Source organism: Podarcis melisellensis (assembly GCF_964234715.1).
Source record: "Podarcis melisellensis genome assembly, chromosome: 1".
NCBI classification, from domain to species: Eukaryota; Metazoa; Chordata; class Lepidosauria; order Squamata; family Lacertidae; genus Podarcis; species Podarcis melisellensis.
In genome coordinates, this window is record NC_138528.1 from 44,228,560 (window position 1) to 44,247,590 (window position 19,031).

At 43.0% G+C, this 19,031-nt stretch overlaps 2 protein-coding genes across 3 annotated transcripts in view; one reads left to right on the top strand and one right to left on the bottom strand.

Moving 5' to 3' along the window:
* Positions 1-17,444, bottom strand: part of ZNF106 (zinc finger protein 106) — a 39,960-nt gene extending 22,516 nt beyond the window's left edge. The window contains exons 1-4 of one of the 2 annotated variants that reach the window (XM_081889500.1): positions 17,339-17,441; positions 9,817-9,902; positions 8,230-8,291; positions 2,283-2,477 (exon numbers count right to left, since the gene is read on the bottom strand). In XM_081889500.1, the coding sequence (XP_081745626.1) occupies positions 2,283-2,477; positions 8,230-8,291; positions 9,817-9,870 (311 nt within the window). In that variant the 5' untranslated portion in view covers positions 9,871-9,902; positions 17,339-17,441. Of the gene's footprint in view, positions 1-2,282; positions 2,478-8,229; positions 8,292-9,816; positions 9,903-17,338 lie in introns of both variants that reach the window. The other variant, XM_081889501.1, reaches the window with a different exon arrangement.
* The window catches only part of GANC (glucosidase alpha, neutral C), a 146,054-nt gene that overhangs the window by 78,946 nt on the left and 48,077 nt on the right, over positions 1-19,031 (top strand). The window lies entirely within an intron of this gene.

A 19,031-nucleotide genomic window follows, 5' to 3' on the forward strand; every position in this document is an offset into this window, starting at 1 on the left:
GCTGGAGATTTGTACTGCCGAGTGAGGTAAGCCTGAGATAGCCTTTCAATTAGTCAACCGGCAGAAATGTCATATACAAATCAGTCTCCACTGCTTCATCACATAAATACAGCACAATTATGTTACAGTCAGTCATTAAATGAAACAAGGATTAATTGCACCTTGTCAACATGACAACGATGGCAGTCCTATTGGTCACTCCCCCAATCTCAGAGGATAGCTATGGAAGGCAGAAAGGATCTCTGGGAGAAAGGATGTTTCTGTGCTGTTGAAGAATGAAGAAAATATTTCTTCTCCCATTTGGCATTATTCATCAGGGAGAGAGATGCCATATACCATATCAGCTTCACCGTCCATCTACCACATGATAGTGAACTGAAAAGTATATTGGAAGGATATAATGTTTTAAAATATTGTCTAAAAATAAGTTAAGAAAAGTAACCAGTCCTCCCGAAGATGCAAATTCAACATCTGTGCTGTATGTAGACAGCTACCTTGCCTAGCTTCAGTGAAAGATTCTCTAGCTTCAGAAAAAAGAATCAGCTTATATGCATTATATATAACGGGATTTTCTAAGACCACGTATTACAATGCTTGTGATTTGGCAATCTGCTGGCAGGTTGCCCAAAGGGCAGGATTTAAATTTGCCAGCAAAATACATAAAAAGGCTTATCACACATTCCAAGGGAAAATGTTTGCTTTCTCATAGCTAGCGCAATATTCCCAGCAACATTAGACCGAATTCCAGAACTACATTATCCTGTAAAAAAATCAAGAGGGCTATTTTTCCTTTCTCCCTCTAGGCCACTGGAGACATAAGGATAGGAAAATTTCACACTATGGCATCCATCTTCACAACCCCTGATCACGGGTATGCTTCAGGTTTCAAGTTCCAGATCCCTTTTTAACTCTGACAAGACTCAAATGCTCTAGTAGTTCCATAAATGGACTTCAATTATTATTGAATCTGTAGATCATTGCAACTTACAAGGAGAAAAGAAAGTCACAAGGACTGATAGATCTCCACCCCCACCCCCATCACCTCTGCTCAGGCTAGATCAAGAACGTGTGCTTAATACTTTCCTCCACTGCCAAGTTCAATTCATTAGGAAGTTTCAAACATCCCCTACAAAGAATCCTAACAGAGGAATAGGGGGAAAAATTAACTTCTGCCAGCTAGAGAAATGTCCACTATGTTGAATGTTATTAGAAGAAAGCTGATTGATGTGGCTCACTTACAACACAAAGAGTGTATGCTAAAGATAGATTTACTTGGATGCAAAGATTCTGCTGTGTGACTGGAATGAAATGGTTGAAACGGGATGGTGATGGTAGTTCACCGTTTTCTTCTCCACCACCAGCAACCCCCATCCTCAAAGTAAACCACGCTCCAGAGTTTTGACCACCCTCCAACACATACTGGGGAAGGCAGCAGGAGGTAGAGGAATTGGTAACCACTATTACACCCCATGGGATCAGAAGTGTCCACAGATCCACCCCATGGAAGGCAAGAAATGTGCAATAAAGCCAAAGTAGATTCACGTTATTTAAACCACACATAGCAAAATGTATCATGACACAAGCAATGAACACGACACAGCAGATTAAAACACAGTTTGAAGTTATGCAGAAAAACCTAGAGTACAGAATTCTATCCATAAATTGGATAAAGGATTTCATTCAAGACCCAAATGCGTTTCTAGACAACAGAGAAGTAAAAATGGTTCCAGGTTCAGCTGACAGACAGAACAGTAAGGAACAAACCTATAAATAGCCTCGTTTCACAGCTCTATGGTCCCTATAATAGTTTTCACAATTAAATAATTTCTAATAAATACGAGCATGCATATTTAACTATGAAACATAATGCATTCCCATTACACTAGATGCAATTTAATTTTATATGGTCTAATAAAGTAGGCTACAAATGATATAGGCTCAGTTAGCAAAAGGTTTTCCAGTTCTGCAGTATGCAGCATGAGCAAAAACTTACAACAGATAAGTTTGCAAGAAGAGGCCCCGTATATTGATTTAAAGCCAGGGAAACCAAGTTTAACGGTCCATCCCAGAGTTATCTGCTCCGTTGGTCTACAAGTGGTCTTTGGGCAATGCTACAAAACTTGCATACTAAAAATAGTAACTTATGCAGCTCTTACAACTTTCCCAGCCGCGGCCACAGACTGTACTAAAGGCACAGTACACTCTTGGCATCATTTCCCTATATTCAAAGAGTGTTGAGGAACTCCACATCGCAACTGTTAAGAAAACGTGAACACACTCACCGGTTCTGCTCATTTCTTTGTTTAATTAACTGGATGAGTTCCTTGTCAAAGTATTCTTCGTTAGTCTCTTCTTTCCCTTCTTCTCCATCGTGGGCTTCGATGTTGTCTTTGTGCAGCTGGCTGGAGATGTGCTTGGCATACGCCGACAAGCCCACCACTGTCACCCTGCACACCTGGCACTCATGATTGCTGTCCCTGGGGAAAGATGGAGAAGCTGGACATTCAATTTTTCCCACAGGCATGGCAAACGCTGCTGATCTTAACTCAGTTTCCTCTGAATGTGCAAGTCTCAGATTAAACGTGCACAAGGTCTAGCAATCTGCATTGCAGCTTCCTGAAAACCCTGCAGGTTTAAAAGTTCTTCCTTTTGCGGTTGTAGTTGATTTCAATGATGTCTGGGTGGATTTCAGATTTCTTTCCAACAATCAAGAGGTAAAGGACTTGAGAATAATCAGAGTGTCAGCTGGGATTCTTCTTGGATTGTTGTACTCAAAACCTTGTCAGAGGAAACATAGCGGAGGAGGTGGCAGAGTGGAGGGCTTGCAGAGCTAGCAGAAGCTGCTCTGAAGCACCTCCATGGTGCCAGCTGCACTGGGGAAGCCCGGCGATAAGATTCTAGATTTAAGCTCTGTCTCAGCACTCCCCCAATGAGCATCAGCAAAGAGGAGGGGAGATTACACCTCTACAGCCAATCCTAACACAGTGAAACCTAAACTGGGACAGCTGGCACAGTGGCCTGGAATCCAAAGACTTTACAGCACAGCAAATGAAGGGAGGGAGTCGCCTGCTTGCTCTACTTTATTTGGTTCATTTATTTGGTTCATAAGATGCAAGCTAAATCCACTCTCTGCTCCGCAAGGATTATTGTAAAGATACAAAATTGTTTCAGTTGGAGGAAGCCAACAACTGTTTCAGACAAGTGTGTGAACTCTGATTTCATCTAAGTCTGCCAAGAAGGGGGGTGGGAATCACACACACACACACACACACAATTTTGTTTCGTGTTTTGGGTGAGGGGCGGAAAAAAATACATATTTGCAGTCCTTTGGGCAATCCACATTCAAAATATTTATTTTGCTATTCACCTTCACTATTTTCTCAAATGAACTATTTTTTGTTTTTTGTAACTATGATCTGCAATACTTATCCAAGGACTTCAGACTTCATTAGGGGCTGAAAGTTATACTTTCACATGTACATAATAGGTCATAATAGGTGATAGAAGGGGGAAATAGATCTTCATAGAGAGGGTGATGACATTTTGCAGACTATTAAGACTCAATGACCTCTACTTCAGCCCACATGAGAATGGGGGGGGGGGAGAATTTGCATTTAGAACCTCCACTTTTGAAATTCTAAGACTCTGGAAACTTTGTTCAAGCCCCGTGTGATTTGACCAGAAATATCCTCTCTTAGCCTACACTGTCCCAAATACTGACAACCCCCTCAAATTTTCTGCATCTCACTCTGGGAAACATTGCCCTCACTCAGGCACACTTAAAAAACAACAACCAAAAATGTATGTTATATCCTAAGGGAAAGGCAAACACAGTTTAGGCATTTTGCCTTTTTTTAAAGCTTAGTGCTGTTATATATTACATATGTGAGTTTCTGCCTAGCTGTGAAGTCACATGGCTAAAATATTCATAATGAAGTGAGAGAACCCACACACCCTCGCCACACACACACATCCTAGATCACAAGCATCTTCACTATCCTGTAAAGAATTCCTCCCAAAGGAAGTTGAGGCCTAGGAACTTTCTTCCACCTCTGCAGCTTTTTTAAAAATGTGAAAAACAAAACCCGGAGGGGGGAGGGAGACTATTTCACCCACTCACAATATATTATATTAGACTAACAGCCTTTTTACACAGTTTATACTAAGAGAGAGCAGCTGATTGTTAAACAAAGTGTTAGGCCTCTTTAAAAGGCTTTCAAATAAATGAGCTGTGTGCTTTCCACCAACTCCTATTTAAGTGCAAAGGCTAGGAACTAAAGAATTGTACAGCTATTGTAGGCTCATGAGAACTTTGGACTGAACCTGTGTTGGTAACCTCACAGTTGGATTACTGCAATGTGAGGCTACCCTTTGGATTGATTCAGAGGTTGCAGCTGGTACAGAATGCAGTGGCTAAGCTGCTTCTTGGGGTGGGGTGGGGTGGGGTGTGGGACTACCAGAAGCATATAACAACTTGCTTGCAGCCTTTACACTGGCTGCCCATTTGCTACCAGGCCAAGTTCAAGGTGCTGGACAGGTCACCTTATGCCTTATACATCCAGTAGATTGCTGTGGTCTACTGGAAAGTATTTCCTGCAAGAGCCAAAGATTTCAGAAGCCAACTCTGCAGTAACTCAGAGGAGGGCTTTTAGTATGGCTGCCTCTGTTCTGTGTAACAGCATTCCTGTTGAAATATGACAGACACCAGCTATCCGCGCTTTCCAGAAACAGTTATAGGACAACTGCATTGTAGGGGGTTGGACGAGATGATCCTCAGGGACCCTTCCAACTCCACAATCTATGATTTTTAGTCCAGCAGGTTTTTGTAGCTGGATAAGGTTTTAGTATTGTTTTAAATGTGTTTACTGTTTTGTGTTTTTAACTGTTTTCAACTGTTTTACATGTAAATTGCCTTGAGATGGTGGTTTAATATTATTATAACAACAACAATAACAATGGTAGCCGTCTTTCTATAGCGCCCCCTCAAACCAAAGCTGAGGTGAATGAGAGAGACCTTTTTAGTGGTGGGACAACAACAACAATGGTAGCCGTCTTTCTATAGTGCCCCCTCAAACCAAAGCTGAGGTGAATGAGAGAGACCTTTTTAGTGGTGGGTCTGCCCACCACTTTGGAATGCCCACATTGTTATTGTTTCAGCATCAGGACAAGCCTTTTTGTGCTCTTCCTAGCATTTTAAGATCATGTTTTAAGTCCCTATGGTATGTCCGCTCATTTGTTGGTTTTAGCGCCTGTAATCGGCACTGTAGTTTGACAGCAAACCCAAAGGCGCACTCCTCCGTTGTCTCCAAGACAGATGGTGTTTTAGGATTTATTGTGGATAATGGTTGTGCTTTGAATTGATTTGTATAATGTGAAGAGAACATGTTTATGAGGTGTTAATTAAGTACAGTGGTACCTCGGGTTAAGAACTTAATTCGTTCCGGAGGTCTGTTCTTAACCTGAAACTGTTCTTAACCTGAAGCACCACTTTAGCTAATGGGGCCTCACGCTGCCACCGCTACACAATTTCTGTTATTATCCTGAAGCAAAGTTCTTAACCCGAGGTACTGTTTCTGGGTTAGCAAAGTCTGTAACCTGAAGCGTCTGTAACCTGAGGTACCACAGTATACATAAATCAATAAATAAAATATTTGCCTCAACACAAACACACCCCGCCCCACACAGTGTATCTTAGTATAGCACAGTTCGCTCCCTGGATACCACTACTTGCCCTCTCACTGTCTATACAACAGAAGTGTTCCCTGCTCTCATGGATGTCACATAGATAGCAAAAATAACTTTGTGTGGAATGAGTTGCCTCTGGATTTAGACTAGGATACCTCTAAACAAGGGAAAAGCAAGTCCCTGTGGTGAAGTTTTCGTATGCATGTTAAAAAGCTGACCCAATCCAACGCACCACAGAGAGGCACGAGCACTGCACCACTGAAATAAATTATACACATTCATATCTGCCCTAATGTGAATGTTAACCAATCAAAGACACACACAGGAGAATTATAAATATAAAAACCAATAGAACCTTGCTTAAACCTTCAGTGTGAACCACATTTGGCATCAGAACTTATAGAAATGTTAACAGTTGTAAAAAGAAAGAAAAAAGTTTGGTTCCTAATGGGATATTTTAGGAAGTTATTTAAAATTATTGTTCTAAAAATTAGCTAGAATAAGCAAAGCTCGAGTTACACTGCTCAAGTTAATGCTGATGACATTCTGGTATCAGAGCAACCATCTCTCAGCTGTTCTGCAATAGAACAGATGGGGTCTCATTGCCAAGAACAAGGTCAGCCCCCTGTAAGGCTTGATTTGAAGAATGAACAAAATGCATCTTACTCTAAAGCATTTCTAAAAGCTGAGTAAAGATAAATTCTTCCTTGGACAGCCACTCCAACACTTTACTCGCTTTGCTCCACCTCTGAAAATTATGCACGCATGTGCACATGCACATAACGCCCCCCTCCCTCCACATACATTGACTGAACTTTGAAATACCAAAAGGCTCAGTTCAATTGCTGGTCTCCCCATAGTGGCTAGCTAGGAAGTTCACAAGTGGGTCATGATGGAGGCCAGCCATGCTTGATGACCAGAAGCGTATCACCTCTAAACATGCTTCAGTTGTGACCCAAGAGCCAGGCATTTTTCTAATCTATTTCTAAGCTATCCCTAGCAACATGAAAAAGCAAAGAGGCATAGCAGAGGATGGTTTTGATCCACTGCCATTTGTGCTATGGGACCAGCATCCATCCACTGTGCTCTTTGGCTAAGTCCACTGCAGAGATGGTAACCAAACCCAGACCTTCTGTAACAAAGCCAATATTTTTATCCACTAACCCACGATTCACTTGAAAGTTAAGAATGCCAACACTCGCCACAGGCCCTGAGATCAATTTCACCTTTTTTTTTTAATGGACATCTTCTAACACCTGCACATTACTTTGAGACCCTGTATCTTTCTGTAAAATAAAAGTATCTATTCATCTGAAGTCAATGAACTCAAGCTGCATGTAACTAGATGCACAAATTTAACCAATACTTTTACAGTGGTACCTCGGGTTACAAACACTGCTAACCTGGAAGTAGTACCTTGGGTTAATAACTTTACCTCAGGATGAGAACAGAAATTGTGCGGCAGCAGCGGGAGGCCCCATTAGCTAAAGTGGTGCTTCAGGTTAAGAACGGTTTCAGGTTAAGAACAGACCTCCAAAACGAATTAAGTTCGTAACCAGAGGTACCACTGTAATTGTTAACAAACACCCCTAGCCCTCAGGACGGAATCTGAAGTAATGACAAAAGTCTGCCTAAGAAGCTGAGCATAAACGTCATTGACAACCCTTGGCCCAGTCACCAAATCATAATCAATCACTGTTGATTTGAACTTTAAAGAGTAGGGGAGATGTCCACGAAGTTGTAATGTCAGTGCAATGACTTTGGGTTGTGGAACTTCCCCTTCTTCTCCACTCCCCATGTGCTCCCTAAATCTGCTCCGGGGGTTCTTTCAAGCCTGTGTGGTGTAGTGGTTAAGAGAGGTGGACTCGTAATCTGGGGAACCGGGTTCGCGTCTCCGCTCCTTCACATGCAGCTGCTGGGTGACCTTGGGCTAGTCACACTTCTCTGAAGTCTCTCAGCCCCACTCACCTCACAGAGTGTTTGTTGTGGGGGAGGAAGGGAAAGGAGAATGTTAGCCGCTTTGAGACTCCTTGGGGTAGTGATAAAAGCAGGATATCAAATCCAAACTCTTTTTCTTCTTCTTCATCTGAGGAGCGGGGGGAGACACATGGGGACAGCAGAGAGAAGGGAAGTTCCACTGTGCAAAGACAAATCCTTTCCATAACAGAACTACTTCACTGGACATTGCCCTGAGAGCTTAACAAGCTGAAAACCCTAGAAAATACTTTAAAATCATCCTTGTAAAGAAGTTCGCGTAAATCCAGCCTGTAAACATTTTTAGTAGCCTGCTACTCTACTCCTGTGCTTTCCTTCTCTGGCAGCCGGCTCAGCTGCTGTGCTGAGCGCTGAGGATGGACAGAGCATTCACTTGCATGCATGGAGTTCCTCGTCGCCTATGGCTACCAGGCTAGTGCTTAGATACAAGGCGTGGTACCAATATCATTATAGTTAAAGTGACTGCATTCCACACAAGATAGAAGGGTTGTGTTTCCAAGCCCTTCATCAGGTTTCAGTAGGACATAGCTGATACTGTTATACGCATACCTCCCTTTCAGATTTTCAAGTTCCCTGTGGTGAAGCATACTTCTCATGTGCTCATCCATCTCCTAAAAGCAGAAAAAGTGTTAAAGTGTAAATAGCCAGAAAACAGAGCATAATTAAATACTCCTCAACCATCTATCAATTTCCTCCTATTAAATTTTGTCAGTTTGTTTGATGGCTTATCCCACTGTTTTTTTACTGGCGTTAGAATGTGAAATCACCTTTGCGGAAAAGGTGGCACTAAACAGAGGAGAAACAAAGTTTTATAATATAGAAATGAAGAAGGAATATCTGCTTTTATACATGTTCTGTTCTACAAATATATAATATTCTCTCTGTGTCTCTTAGGATTCAATTATTTGATTAGGCAACTATTGCACACCCTCTTTTGGGTCATGTGTATGGATCTGAAAAGGCTTGCACATTTCCAGCCATTTTTTCTCATTAGTTTTCTTTGTATAATCATATCTAGGTCTTTTACATGCTCTTCTTCCCTCCCAATTATATACCTTCCCTCCCCGGTTATATGTGTGATTATATTTGGCTTCCATTTCTTAAATGTGTACTATCCAGAGAGCCACATTAGAAGATCACAAAGCACACAGTGTTAAGGATAACTGGGCAACACTTAAGTATTTTAGCTCAACAATGTTAAAATGTTTATTGTGCTAGTCTAATTTGTTTCTGGAAATTCCTCCTGTAGTTTAGTGTGTATTCTGGGCAGAAAGTGAGGCTAGTCTCTGTAGCAGAGCTCTGAGAAATCCGACTCTCTACTCATGGGGACGTGTCAGTTCTAATAGAAGAGAAAATAGTTATTAAGAGACCTCTCCCACCCACCCCTTCTCCTCCTCAAAAATTCCTCGGTGGTTGAGGACTTGACCTGACCTATACAAATGCATTTCATCTTATTCTATTTTTGCTCTGAGAGCTCTGCCTGATTAACTTCTTCTAAGGTCCAATTCTGACTTTACATTTTGTACCCAAGCAAACATTACATGTGCACCTCACCAGGTATGAAGGGTGTATACACGTACAATTCAATCTGAATTACTTTCAGAAATTCAATTTTCCTGGCCACCACTTCCAATGTGGGTTTTTTTTGGGGGGGCACCCAGCTGATTCTTTTATTGTTCACCCACTTACGTGGGTCCACAGGGAATCATATATTTAATTCCCCACAGAGGGGCCCTTTTGTAAATCCCAGTGCCATCATCTGAAGCATGGCCGGTGGAAACATGAAAAGGGGCTTTCTCTGAGCACCACACAGGATGCAGAACACATTGCCACAGAAGAGCCACTTAACCCCTTCTCTGTTGTTACTCTGCCCTCAGCTTAAGAGCTTTTTAGGCCCTTTTTCACTTTAACTTTTTGTTTCTCCTGGAGTAAAGCTATGGTGCTTGCTGTTGTTTCTTAACATTGTGAGCTTAGTATTTATTATTATCATTATTAATATGCAGTGGTTTTAATGTAATGAAAGCCACCCTGAACAACTGTGGAAATACCTCTGGAAAATTAAGATGTGCATCTTAAATCAACATAGCCTCTTTCAGAAAACTACATTTTATTGGGATAGCTGACATTTCAGTTTACCTTTTTTGAGCTGTATATGATGTGACACAATATACATTTTCTTTCTCGGACCATAGTGAACACTTTGAAAATGTCTTATCCGACCCCTACAAAAAGGGAAAAAATAAACCGTATTCAGTAACACTTCAACAGTTTCCTAGTTTTTATGAAAAAACAAGTGCGACATTAAAACAACCAAGCACACCATTTTATTTTCATTCTGTCATTCACATCTTCACTTTAGCTATAGTTCTTTTTCATAGCAACCTAACTGCTATCTCTCTTTGATCAAGTACTACAGTAATGTTTCTGAGCACCAATGGTGGCCATTTAATCTTGGACTGGAAGGATACATTGAAGAACTGAGATACGCTGGATAAAATTCAAATTTTACTTGCACAAATGGTGCAATTTAATGACATTATTGTCATGAAAGCATAATTCTTTTGTAAGAACTACATTTTTATTCATCATTTTTCTTGCTATTTCAGATGAAAATCAAATCAAAGTTTTGATAAATTCAAGATAAAAATCAAATCAAAGTTTTGATAAATTCAAAATAAAACCAGGAGCATGTCTTGACCACTACAAAAAATGATTGAGTTTTAAAGATTAAGCAGCATATGATGAATAAAACAGCAAATGCTGTATAGCAATGCCATCACACAGCACATCAGTTTTTGTTCACATCCTAAACAGTCAGGTTAAAGTAGATATATGCAAATATGTCTTCTACACTGTTTATTTAACCATGCTAGATATTCATACTAACAGATATATCAGAAATATGTATAACTGCTTTGAGTAGTATATAACGGTAGGTATTTTTTTACAATTGAGTGGTATATAGCTTTATTAGATAGATAGATAGATAGATAGATAGATAGATAGATAGATGATAGATAGATGACAGATAGATGATAGATATAGATAGATAGATAGATAGATAGATAGATAGATAGATGATAGATAGATGATAGATAGATGATAGATAGATAGATGATAAATAGATAGATAGATGATAGATAGATAGATAGATAGATAGATAGATGATAGATAGATGATAGATAGATGATAGATAGATAGATAGATAGATAGATAGATAGATAGATAGATAGATAGATAGATGATAGAATATGAAATTAGGCATTTCAGGAAGCAGTAATTTAAGTCCAATATTTTTCGGGGGGGGGGGTCTCCTTCTTGGAATAAACTGTCTGAAGGTGAACTGTCACATGGTGAATGCATAGGGCTTTGCAAACTAAGATGCAGCTGGTGAACGGTAAGAGCAATAGCTATGAGCCCCACTTTCTATGTTGGTTTTGGGCTCTTATTGGGGCATCTTAGGTTAATTGCCAGCCGCTACTGCTAATACAGGAATAACACTGCACTAACATACAAATTTATTTTAAGAACTACTGAGATAATAGGTGGGATGTGAGAACAATAAATACTTAATATTATTCTGCTTAACGAGTATTAAACAGGAAGTCACACTGGGCTAAACACAAGCTCTGGGGCTTGTGTTGCCTTCTCCTAACTGAAACAGACAATCCTACTATAGAAATATTATAGTATATTGAGAATACCAGACAACATGCGCTAATAGATTACAGGACATGACTGCATAAAAGTATTTTTTGAGAAACATAGGTCGAGGGTCAATATTTAAAACACCCTTAATACAGGACGCAAACTGCTGCATAACAGCTACTATGTTAAGAGACTGCAGAATCTGCCATTATTAGAATGCATGCTTTCATCTTTCTTGTACCATTTGTACACACTGACTACCAGTTACATGCAGGAACTGCTGAAGGTTTTAACTCACAGGAAGGAATGTTTCTGAAGTATAAAGCACAGTTGTAAGTAACTGAGGAAGAGCTCTTATGTAGAGAGAGTCATCAACAAACTACCCGGTAAAATTCTGTCAGGTACAGACATTTAAGGTTATGTGTGTTTGTCTTACGCTGGAAAATGTCTCCCACTCCAAGCAGAAAACTTTAAAGTATCTATTCCGGGGGGGGGAGCCCAACCCTCAATAGCTGCGGCATAACTTTCATGACTCTAAGATGAAAAGAATGCCGTTCAAGATCACTACAGTCAAGCGGCAAAATTATAAACATCCCTTTAAACTTCTGAAGCTTACTTTAATGTGAAAAGGAACTTGCGAGTATTCTTAAAAGCAGGAGGTGCTAATCCTTATACGGAATATTGTGGATTTCCTTGCCGGCTATATCCTGCTCTCTGTGCCTAATATTCTATGTGAGCATTGCTTTGTAGTTGATGAATTAATGCTCACTGTATGTTTAGCATATTGCTTAAAATTGGCTCAGTGTTTCTGGAATTTGTTGGGCAGAAGGGAAGCCAAATACTTAATAGGCACAGCAAGGTCACTAGAGTAGGCCCGGCTTTTAGAATCAGTTAGCACAGTCCGTTAAAGTGATTTTTACCAAGCGGATCTAAAATTACACCTGCTTTGGTGAATTAGAGTATCAGAGTAATTATACGTGATCACAAGAGGAGTTTAAAAGGATTCCCGTCAGCTGCCCAATCAACTGCAGCCACTTATGAGAGAAGGCTAAAAATACTGGCAGAGGTCAGCTGCTATTGGCTGTCACTATGGGAGGCAAGGGCAAGCTTCTTTCTGCAAAGGGACCGCTCAGACTGCACTCAAAGAGGCAACAGGTTCTGGTCTAGAATCAAGTTCTCAAGGGCTCTTTCATGTCACCCAGGGAAGGTCACAGGAGGAATAAAATGCCTGTGAAGAAAAGAGGGGTACAGCAGGGCCCTCCTTGTTCTACTTGTGAGCCAGGTGACCTCACGCATCCATTTACCTGGCAGGTGTGACACTCCTTGCGCCACACCCACTTGGATACAGCAGGCAAAGCAAGGAAACTAAGGACCATTTGGGCAATGGGAGCAGCACAGGGAGTGAGGATGGGCTGGTTCAAAAGAGGAACAAGGAATCTATGTAAAGAGGTGGCAGAACCCCAAGGCGCAGGCTTTCCTCCAATGAAAGAAGGGGACCAGTTTCCTAGAGCAGTGTTTTTCAACCACTGTTCCGCGGCACACTAGTGTACAGTACCGCGAGATGTTGCCTGGTGTGCCGTGGGGAAAATTGAAAAATTCGAAAGATTTAAAAATAAAGTATTTTATAATTTTTCATATTTCTGTTTACTTACTATTTCATAATAAAGTAATTATAAAATACTTTCTTTGTGTTTATTTGATTCCTATTCAAGAGAATTACTTTATATATAGTCAATATAAGCACAGAGTTAAAGTTTTTAACATTTTCTAATGGTGGTGTGCCTCGTGATTTTTTTCATGAAACAAGTGTGCCTTTGCCCAAAAAAGGTTGAAAAACACTGTCCTAGAGCAGAAGGCAAGAGTTCTGGGAGCAGATAAAGTGCTATGGGAGGCAATCCCTCAGGAATCCTGGGTCCAAGCCATTAGGGCTGGCCGAACCTTTTTCAAACCAACAGCCACATTCCTTCTGGGCAACCTTCCAGGAGCCACATACCAGTGGCAGGTGAAGCCAGAGGCAAAAGTGGAAGGAGCAACAAATGTAAATTTTGCCTTTGTACAGTAACTGAGGTCCTAGACACCCTTTGAATCACCCATGGAGGGAAGCATCAGAATGGAAGGACACATTTCAGGTGGGCAAAAACACTCAAGGGGTTGCAAACAAGGCCAGTGAGAGGTGTGGTCTGGAAAGAGTTCTGAGGACCAGGTAGAGAGGCTTGGAGGGCTACATTTCACCCCTAGGCCTGAGGTTCCCCACCCTTGCATTAAGGCTTTAAAGGTAATCATCAATATGTTGAGCAGTGCCTTGGAGCAAACTGGCAGTTGGAACATACAGAACAGATATAACATGGTCCAATGGTTATGTCACCACTAAAATCCTTGCTGCTGCATTCCAGATCAACTGCAGCTTCCAAAGGCTCTTCAAAGGTAGTTCCATGCATAACACATTGCCCTTCCTATATAATAAAAAATAAAACATTTATATCCCACCTTTCCTCCAAGGAACTCAAGGTAGCCTACACAGTTCTTCCTCCCCACATTTTATCCTCCCAATCATCTTCTGAAGTAAGTCAGGCTGAGAGACAGTGAACTTCATGGCAGAGTGGGGATTTGAATCCAGGTCCCCCAGGCCCAAATCCAACACTCTAGCCATTACACTACACTGCTTATTCCAGGGACTGACCAGGACTTTGAGAGGATCACAGGCTGAAGCAGTCGGAAACTCACCTAGGGCAGTCAGGAAACCTTTTGGCTCCACCTTGCTCCAAAGGTGGATATACCACACCTTTCAGAGGTTAGAAGCTTTTGAGAGTTGAAAAGAACCACATATTGCCCCTCCATACCCAGATCACCCTCCTCCTGTACAGAACAAAAAAAACAAGTCCAGAGTATTCTCCTGGACCTATGGTTGCCATGGAGGCAGAACCTCCAAACCTACCCCACAGTGCTTTTTAGGAGGTAGTGAGTGGTGGACCCAGTCCAGTTTGGCATCCATCTGTCTAGAGCAGGGGTCGGCAATTTTTTTTGCCGCAGGCCGGTCCACTATCCCTCAGACCTTGTGGCAGGCCAGAGAAGCGGCACCAGAGGGGGGGAGTTGGAAGAAGAGGTATGGGGGCAATTATTCCTCCCCACCCCCCAGGCACTGCGCTTACCTTCCCTGGGGCTGCTGCCACCACTGCCACCGCTTCTCATGGGTAGGCAGAGCGAGCTCAGCTGCTCCGCTCTCTGGCCCAACAGGAGCACCAGGGCAGCGGTGGGAAGATGAGTGACGTGAAAGGGCTGGCTCCAGAGAGGGGATGCTTAAAATTGCGCTCATCCAGCCCCCTTGCTCCTCTAGGCAAGGCGGGGAGAAGCCAGGAGTAGGGAGGGAGGGGGCAACGCCACGGGGGGGGGGAATGGAATGGCACAGAAAAAAATGGCACAGCCTGAATGAACAGATCCACGCTGATCCACAAACAGTTCGCAGGCTGGATCCTGAAGACAATTGGGCTTAATCTGGCCCACGGGCCTTAGTTTGCCGATCCCTGGTCTAGAGAGACAATGGAGTGCACCTCCAGGGGCAAAGCCAAACTGCCGAAGAACCACAATGCCAGCTACAAAGATCGGTAATGAATAACTGATGCCTCCCACACTGTTTTTGCTGTGTTAGCACAGAAGTGACTTCTCCGGGGCACAAGCTTGGGCAGTGTGTATGGAGGTCCTGGCATGCCCAGTTGACAAGACCCCCCTCTCGGCCTCATTGATGTAGTCTAAAGGAAAGCAGAGAAATATGTTTAGCACCAGCTGGATGGCACTGTGGAAACAACGGTTCCATGAAGTTCACTGAGTGACCTCAGACCAATCATTCTGACCTAACTCACAGGGTTGTGACAAGGATGAAATAGAGCGGTGGAACCATGTATGCCACTTTGGGTGCCTCAGCAGAAAGGCAGGATATAAACATAACAAACAAACTACATAAGCAAATGTTCTGTTGTCGTCTTCTTCGTTGTCTATTCCAGGTAGATCACAGGGTGTTCCTGGTTGCCCCCCTCTGTCCCCTCAGCAATCTCCTTATGAAAAAAGCAAGGAAACCCTTTGGCTTCCTAAAAAAAGCTCAACAACTTTCAGTAGTAGATCACTGCCAGTTTTTTTCTGACAATGGGTAGATCATTGCCAGTTTTTTAATACTGTGAGATCGTAGACTATTGGGAGTTGGACGTCCCAGACTCTATTCCAGGGGTCAGAAAACTTTTTCAGCAGGAGGCCGGTCCACTGTCCCTCAGACCTTGTGGGGGGCCGGACTATATTTTTTTGGGGGGGGGATAAATGAATTCCTATGCCCCACAAATAACCCAGAGATGCATTTTAAATAAAAGGACACATTCCACTCATGTAAAAACATGTTGATTCCTGGACCGTCCGCAGGCCAGACTGAGAAGGGGATTGGGCCGGATCCGGACTCCGGGCCTTAGTTTGCCTATCCAACCAGTACACCACCTAGTGGAGAAAACCAGCCCTAATGCCCACTTCTGCAGCAGACCACAACCAAATCATATACCACATATACCACATCCTGTGCTACATACAGAATTGCAACCTGCCCCTCCTAACTGGACAGTGTCAACCCAGAAGCTATCACCCAGCAAAATGGTCCAGACAGGCCCATCCACCACTGCTACCTTCTCCAGGGACTTGCTGCAGCAGCTCCAAATGACACAAACACCTGTGTCCACATCCTACCTGCAACTGCATGCTGGAAATAAATAGCAGATTTCCTTCTCAAATAAGTAAGTTTGGCTGTGCCACAGATAAAAAAACTCTTCTCTTTCAAGGAAAATGGTGTCCCATCAAATGCTTTCATGGCCTCAGTGGTGCAGAGTGTCTTCCATCAGCTTCAGTTGGTGACCCAGCTATACTCTTATGTAGACAGGGATAACCTAACTTCTGTTGTCTATGCTCTGGTAACTTTTGAAATATTTTATACAAGGGGCTACTTTTGAAGACAGTTCAGACACTGTAGATGCAGAATTCAGTGGCTAGGTCGCTCACCAGGGAAAGATGGTCTGCACACAGAACACCAACTCTGACATGACTACACTGGCTACCAGATAGCTTCCAGGCCCAATTCAAAGTGCTGGATTTGACCTAAGAAGCTTTATACAGCTCAGGACCCGAATGCCTCAGGGTCTGCCTTTCTCCAAATGAACCAACTCAGATGTTAAGACTTGATATCACAGTAACTCTTAAGTTTAGGTCATAATTGACAATTACCAGTTTCAGACTTGAAAACAAACTACATATATACATATTAAATTGTACTAAGGGCTATTCTCATTTGTTCTTTGTGGACTGCATTCATATCTGTTACATCAGACAATCTTGAAAGGCTTACAAACTACACAAACACTTTTTAGAATGATCCAAGAAAATGTGTCAAACATTACGGAAGTATTGAAAAAACTACACCTCTGAAGTATTCCCGAAAGTGCCCCAAAGTTTCCACACTACAGTTTAAGAAGCAGTAGCAGATGCCAACGCACCCATTTGTAGCAGCATATTAAATGATATGAAAAACGTATACATTAATGGTTAGCCTCCCCTTACTTTATAGGATGCTCCTAATTACAATGCTGTCTGCATGGTGCGTACAAGTTGTGAAAGCTATAATGCAAGAAAATTGATGTCTTCGATATCACGCCTCCCTTCCCCCCCCCAACAAGGTTTCTAGGTTAGGCTTTTACTGCCACAAGTGGGGCTTTGTGTTAGTCCTCCAATGTGTGCTTCAAAAGTACAAAAACTCGCGCAAAGGCTGCTTGCAGGCTGCCCTCCAGCCTTACGTGCAAACAACTTCATTTAAGATGGTTCCCCCGAACTGCCCCATCCCACAAATAACCGTAGCTGTAAGTCTCGCATACTCGTGACCTACAGCCACCCCATCTACATTGCCGCCGTGCCTGCGCTTAATCTCAGCCTCTCCTCCTCCCCACGCACTGGAGAGCCAGGCACCGCCCGTCCACCTCTCAGTACTCACAGGTCGTACCCTCCTCACCCCGCTGCGTAGCCCAGGCCCATCGCCCAGCAAGATGGGCTGGCCACGGCCCCCTCCCTCCTCCGCCGCCTTCCCCGCTGCTGCCGCCTCTCCCTCCTCCTACTCCGGACACTTGCCGACCCGAAAGAGACCCGCGCCACTACGCAGGAAGCGCCCCCATCGATTCAGCCAATCGGGAAGCCCAAACCGTACGCGCCTTTGCATTCTGGGAAGAGTAGTTCTCGCGCCTCACAGAACCCGACTCGGCGGCGCTCTTTCCGACGGGAAACGACTCTTGCGAGAGAAAATTGTGGTCACGGCCATTGAGCGGCGGGGCATTTCGGGAGTTGTAGTTTTGCTCCTGGAGGCGGCGGAACTTGGCCACTTTCTGTTGAATTCGATTGGCGTTGCTTCCAGATGGTCGTGCGCGGGAGCCGGTTGTAAGGCGTGGATCCTTCGTTGGGACGAGGCCCTGCCGACGCAGTTCACAGTGGGACGTCTTTCTAAGCTCCCTGAAATGCAGCCATATACAGGAATTAGGCATTATGATTCCTACTAAGAAGCCTGTCCTGCAGACGAAGCTTGTCATCCCGAGAATTCAGCTATTAAACCTAAACTCAGCTGAATAAAAAAAAAAACCTGCGTGCTCAGACGAACCTGAAAGCTAACGCACAATTTTTTATTTTTTGAGCAGACACAATAGATATTTATTTTCTACATTTTTATTCCATTCACTGCAAAACAGCACCCAGGAAGGATCACATGAATTGCATAAAAAACTACATTTGTTGTTGTTGTTTAGCCGTGTCCGACTCTTCGTGACTCCAGGGACCAGAGCACGCCAGGCACTCCTGTCTTCCACTGCCTCCCGAAGTTTGGTCAGACTCATGTTTGTAGCTTCGAGACTTCGAAAAACTACATGTAAAATACTTAAAACTAAAACATGTTCTTCCACCTGTCCTAAATGTCTTCAGTCAACGCACAAATCTTTATTAATTACACTTTAGTGGGAAAAAGTTGTAATGATTTGCTATTGCCCTTCCAGCCAGTACATGGGACTTTAGGGAGATTTCTTTATTCCTTGCTTAAGTCTGCTTATTATCATGTTATGTTCAGGGAAGAATCTGGAAAATCCAGCTATGTCGATCATAGAGGTAGACACACGTCTCAAAAACCTAAACTTAGATTAGCCGATATATCGAAAAGCAAGGACGTCTCCACCGCAGGTTTCTGACCTGATGCAACGATTGCCACCGGCTTTGGCACTTTGAATCCATAACCAACTAACGGAGTGGAAAGGAGAGCGCCAGCAAAAACAACAACTCTCTAGATGAGCAGCCGTCTTAGTGTTTGGCAGCAAAATAGAGAGTCTTGTGACACCTGAGAGATCAACAAACTTGTTATAGCATAAGTGTTTGCGGACCACTGTGCAATTGCGTTAGATGCAAGAAGCGTTACCCACAAAGTTATAGGTATGTGTGCACAAGTTTGGGAGGGGAGGTTATAGAAAGCGAGGCCAGATGGAAACCGAATGCAGAAAACCAAACAGTGATTATTTGTGTTCTGGAAAGCGAAAGGAGGACGCGGAGTTTGACAGTCACTCGCTTTCGCCAATAACTCGAAGCGGAAGCGACTAATGCAATCCTGAGTGGGGGTTGCGGAGGAGGCGGGTGTTGTTGTCAAGGAGGGAGGAAGC